This window comes from Cantharellus anzutake (assembly GCF_015039405.1).
Source record: "Cantharellus anzutake strain C23 chromosome Unknown EI90scaffold_22, whole genome shotgun sequence".
NCBI classification, from domain to species: Eukaryota; Fungi; Basidiomycota; class Agaricomycetes; order Cantharellales; family Hydnaceae; genus Cantharellus; species Cantharellus anzutake.
In genome coordinates this window covers 645,827-650,847 of record NW_024066972.1, presented here as the reverse complement: position 1 = coordinate 650,847, position 5,021 = coordinate 645,827, and the positions used below count along the sequence as shown (strand labels likewise).

Sequence of the window (5,021 nt, the reverse complement as noted above, 5' to 3'; positions counted from 1 at the left end):
AGATGCCGGAATTGTTCTCTTTATCAAACATACAATCTGTCATATCCATCCCTGGCCATCGACTTCCGATCCCTCTGATCCCTCCAGTCTACCCCCGCTCCTTCTCCACTAACCTCGGAGCTCCCGTATTCCACAACTCCCTTGGTACCCCTCGATGGTCACCACCCCCTCCTTTCAATTTATTACCTATGCCTCCCTAAGTACGGAGCCCCGAAGGCTTCCGGACAGCTCCGACGTCCGCTAGCGCACCCCCACCTCTGCTGGACAATACACTCGCTTGCCCTGCAAAGCCCACCTTCGGGCCTATCCCTCCTTTCCGTTTCTGGGTTATTGCCTGCCTTTCCGCTAACCCCGTAACTGTCACGACCCAACATATCCGTCACTTCCCTCTATGCGCCCTAGTGCCACTTGGTCCGTCCCTCCCGCTATCATCATCATCCGTCCACCCATCCGTCCACCCGTCACCCTCATCCGCACTTCCTCCCTCGCGTGCGTACCCTCCAACCTAGGTTGCCCACTTCATTGTTGTCTGCCCCCAGCCGGACGGCTTGCTAGACGGCCGGATGGCCTTTTCTCTTTTGTCCACTTACGGACTATTGTTCTTTCCTTTTGTTCCTTGCTTGCCTTTTGTTGATCAAGTTTGCCGACATTAACTATTTGTTCCTTTCTTCATTCATTAATATCGCGCTTGATCCGCCACTCCTTCCGGGCCGGTCTCATTTAGTTGCTTGTGTTTATAACGCGTGTAGGTTACACCGGATGTACCTCAGTTTGTATATTGACTTGGATTCCCCCTCTAAACTCTTATCCTCATCGTAAGGCTTCTGTCTGAAATTGGGACACCAACGTAAGAACGAAGCGCAGCGCTCCACCCGAGTCACTGAAGCTAAAGTCCCGCCCCTCCGACCTTACGAGCCCGGACGACCTCGCACGCCTCACGGGTCACCCGGATACGCTTCTGGCACGTTCCTGACAGTAACCCGACTCATCGGTAATATTCAATCAGCTAATGTCTAACCCCGTTAGCTCCGCTCCGCCATTTGCGGACCTGCCCTCGCTGTAACTATATATACTTAACTTGTACATAGGTTACACTCCAGTAATAAAATCAACTAGAGTTTACCCTCTTCAGTTCTGGTGGCCAGTTAGTAAGTTAGGGCACGGACATGTTTACTAGGCACAGCGCTCCTGGCATAAGTTGCTGAGGCTGAAGCCCTCCATCATGGAGACACTCCGTCTCGACCTGGTCTCTGACACAATCTCAGACTATCACCCAGTGATTGTAACTGTCACCCCAGTGTGCCACCACCTGTAAACCTTCCCTGTAACATCTGACTTGGTCAATATTGATGTCTACATCAATATTCTTACAATCCATGAGGAAACCTCAATGACCTGGTGAGTGCTCAGACACCAGACCTCACCCTTCCTGCTTCCACCCCCCCACTGGGTGGTTGAGCTCCCTTTCCTACCCTTCCTGTAGTAACCTACCGGGTCCTACAGCCCTTCCTCCCTTCTTGGGAGGGGGGAGTGACTCAAGCAGCCCCAGGATGCTTGGCCACGTACCTGCGGGCCCAAATTCCCACGGTCACTCACTACCGTGCGCTAGTCAACCAACCCGCTTGTCCCAACAATTCACACTACCGGTACACTCCCCTGAGTGCCAAGTAACTGATAGTTGACCACTGGGCTGCTCCCTCAAGGAGTGCCAACTACCCACGCTACCGGTACACTCACATGAGTGCCAAGTCACTGCTAGCCAACTGTTAGGTGGCTCCCTCAAGGAGCCCCCATTATACCCGCTGCCGGTACGCTCCTCGGAGCACCAAGTTGCTGCTAGCATGTCACCACACCTGCTGCCTGTCAGAGACCAGGTTGAGACGAGGGAAAGTCTCCATGGTGGAGGGCTTCGGCCTCAGTGACTTATGCCAGGAGCGCTGTGCCAAGTAACACGTCTGTGCCCTAACTTACTAACTGGCAACCAGAACTGAAGGGGGTAAACTCTAGTCGATTTTATTACTGAAGTGTAACCTATGTACAAGTTGGGTATATATAGTTACAGCGAAGATGGGTCTGCAAATGGCGGAGCCGAGTGGAGCAGAGCTAATGGGGTTAAACATTAGCTGACTGAATATTACCGACGAGTCGGGTTACGGGGTTAACGGAAAGGCAGGTGATAACCCAGAAACGGAAAGGAGGGATAGGCCCGAAGGTAGGCTCTGCAGGGCAGGAGTGCGCTAGCAGACGTTGGAGCTGTCCGGAAGTCTTTGGGGCTCTGTACTTAGGGAGGCGTAGGTAATAAATTGAAAGGAGGGGGTGGTGATCATCGAGGGGTACCAAGGGGATTGCGGAATACGGGAGCTCCGAGGTTTAGTGAAGAAGGAGCGGAGGTAGACCAGAGGGATTGGAGGGACCAGAAGTCGATGGCCAGGGGTGGATATGACACTGCCAGTATGCTCCTCAGAGTGCCAAGTTACCGTTAGTACACCCGGCCTCAGATCTCCCCCTGCTCTCCCTTCAACAGCTATGCAGCCACCTCCGTCCATGAGCAGAATGGCTCAGGTTGGGTTCCCCGGAACCCATTCCTGTAACAGTTCTGGTTCAATTCGACACTGCAAGTGGGCTAGAGATCTAAGCCCCTAAATGCAAGCAAATTCGTGGGGAGGGAGTCTGGGATGTCCTAAGCTCGTCCTAGGTTGGGTCCGGGTGCTAACAAAACAAAAAAAATCACAAAACTCGCTAAGAATTATGTACCCCTGGTCCGTCTTGGACAATCGTCAGGGATTTCCTTATAATACTCAAGGAGTCAAGCTTAGAATTTCTCTCTTTTTCTTGGATCTCTCAGCGCTACAGTCTCTTGTAGTCAAAAAGGGAGGTCTCTTTTCCATTCCTACATGTACAAAGCTTTTAAACACATGGAACAGCAATAATGTGGAAAAACAAATGAAAAGGAAAAATACAAAACAAAGGATTGTTGTTACAGACACCATGTGGACCATTAAGTATGGCCGATAAGTCCAACAGCTGACATGGAAGTTCAATAAAAAAAAGACAGGAGTGATAAGTGGGCCATATCTGCTAATAATTGCCATTCTCCACCAATTTCCACCATCACACTACACTCATCCATCTCTTCCTACCCATAGCATCCTTTCCCAACCTCTCCATTCGATTCCCCAGGTTTGTAGCTTTCTCCTGATACTAAATTTGTCCCAAATGGTTGAGATTTGACTGAGTGGTGGGTGTGAGAATCGTAAAATTGGCCTGTGCGCAGGGTTAGACGTCCCAAAAAGTGTTTGCGAGAGTCCCCATGTCAATTGGATCTTCATATGCATCCTTTGTGATTTTCCTGAATTTTTCTGAGCACTCCAGAGTGCATTTTGGTTGTTTGTTTGCTTCCATATGGCTTGTGATTTCCATATTGGGCTGAAAACCAGTTTCGCAATCTCCCAAAGTACGGATCTCGGCTCTGCCACATGGGACTTTTGACACTGCCACCCTCATGTGCCTTTCGATATTGTGTGGAACCTTGCAGTAAGATGAGAAATCACCACCACCATTGTTCCACAACGGCTGGGTTGATCTGGACGAAATTCGGGGAATCCATAGTTATGATTTCTCTCTATTTTTTGAGCCCTTGATCGTCTTCTGGCAGCAAGTAGCGCCAAGCGTAGTTTTTGGGCTGAACCAATTCAGTACCAGCACGTTATGCGCAATTGTACCCCATAATAAATGAAATAAAATGTTCTTATGCACCATTGGCATTGGTAGGTGATCATTGCATATGGGAAATCCTTAAGGAACGTAAAACCACGAAAATACTGGTGGTGTAGGGTATAGTAGGTTATCCTGCCTACAACGCCCTTTGAAGGACATGAAGGGTAACCCTCTATGCTACAAGTGTGGCAAGACAGGGTACTCATTTGAGTGCCCAAACCACCCAACCAGGGCCCAGGTATTTGCCCTGGGAATAGAGGAGGAGCCCGCAGAGGTGGATCCTGAACCTGTTGACATTGAAGCTGATGATGAAGCTCTACATGAAAATGACAACATGTCAGGGCACACCCGCCTGACCCACCTCCACCCGGGCCCACCTCACCCGGTTCCCCTTCTCCCACCCTGCACCCCTCCTTCATACCCCTTCCCCCTCTATCCCTCTCCCACTTCCACTCCTATTTCCATTTCTATTTCTATTTCTATTTCTACTTCACACGGACGACCTTTCCCTTATATCCATGTATTATTGACCCGCCCGCGACGCACACACGACGTGCCTAGCCCCGGACAACCCCGGACAGCTCTAGGGTGCAACCTAGTGCACGCGCGTGCAGCATACACCCTCGGGATCCCCCACGGGGACACCCGGGTGACTGCGGCTGTATGCGGGGTGACGTGGCGGACCTCATGTGACCCAAGCCGCATGTATATAAACACACCTGGGGTGGGAACCGAAGAAGTAACCTTCTTCTCAACATTCCCACTTCAGGTAAGTAGCATAGTTCCCCTTTTAATAACAACTCAACATTCCCACTTCAGTCTAAGTGGCCAGGGATTGCCGTCCCACATCGGGGCTGCCAGTACGCACGCCCGATCCACCCCCCGTGAGGTCCTCAGCACCGGACGCTACGCCCGGACCACCTCGACCGCGGACGCGACCCTGACACAACACTGGGGTTGTCGACGTTGTCAACAAGGACGAAGAAGAAGACCGCTTTGTTGAAGACCCATACCTGCCAGACCAGCCTGTGGAGCTGGAGAGCGAACCCAAAGATAATGTCATCTTCAGGCATGCAGGACTTTGAGGGTTGAGCTTCGTCAACCCATCTGAGAGCAACTACACTCTCATATTAGCTTCAGCCCAAAGCTCCTCTCTGAGGAGCGAATCATTGCTGAACTGGTTGATGAACCAGTCCTTGCTTTCAAGATGGAGGGACAGTTGCCCCTCCAAAAGCCAGAACCTAACACGGTTCCAACAATGGTTACAAAGAAAGTGCTGCCCATGTTCGATGCAAAGCTAAGGT

General features: G+C 51.0%; 1 protein-coding gene across 1 annotated transcript; it reads right to left on the bottom strand.

Moving 5' to 3' along the window:
• Nucleotides 1–4,537: 4,537 nt before the first annotated feature.
• EI90DRAFT_3123349 (uncharacterized protein) lies at nt 4,538–4,790 on the bottom strand (the record flags this gene model as incomplete). Its single annotated transcript, XM_039063606.1, has 2 exons — nt 4,538–4,657; nt 4,731–4,790. 2 exons carry the CDS (start codon nt 4,788–4,790, stop codon nt 4,538–4,540), a joined length of 180 nt encoding a protein of 59 aa, XP_038916338.1.
• Nucleotides 4,791–5,021: the final 231 nt, after the last annotated feature.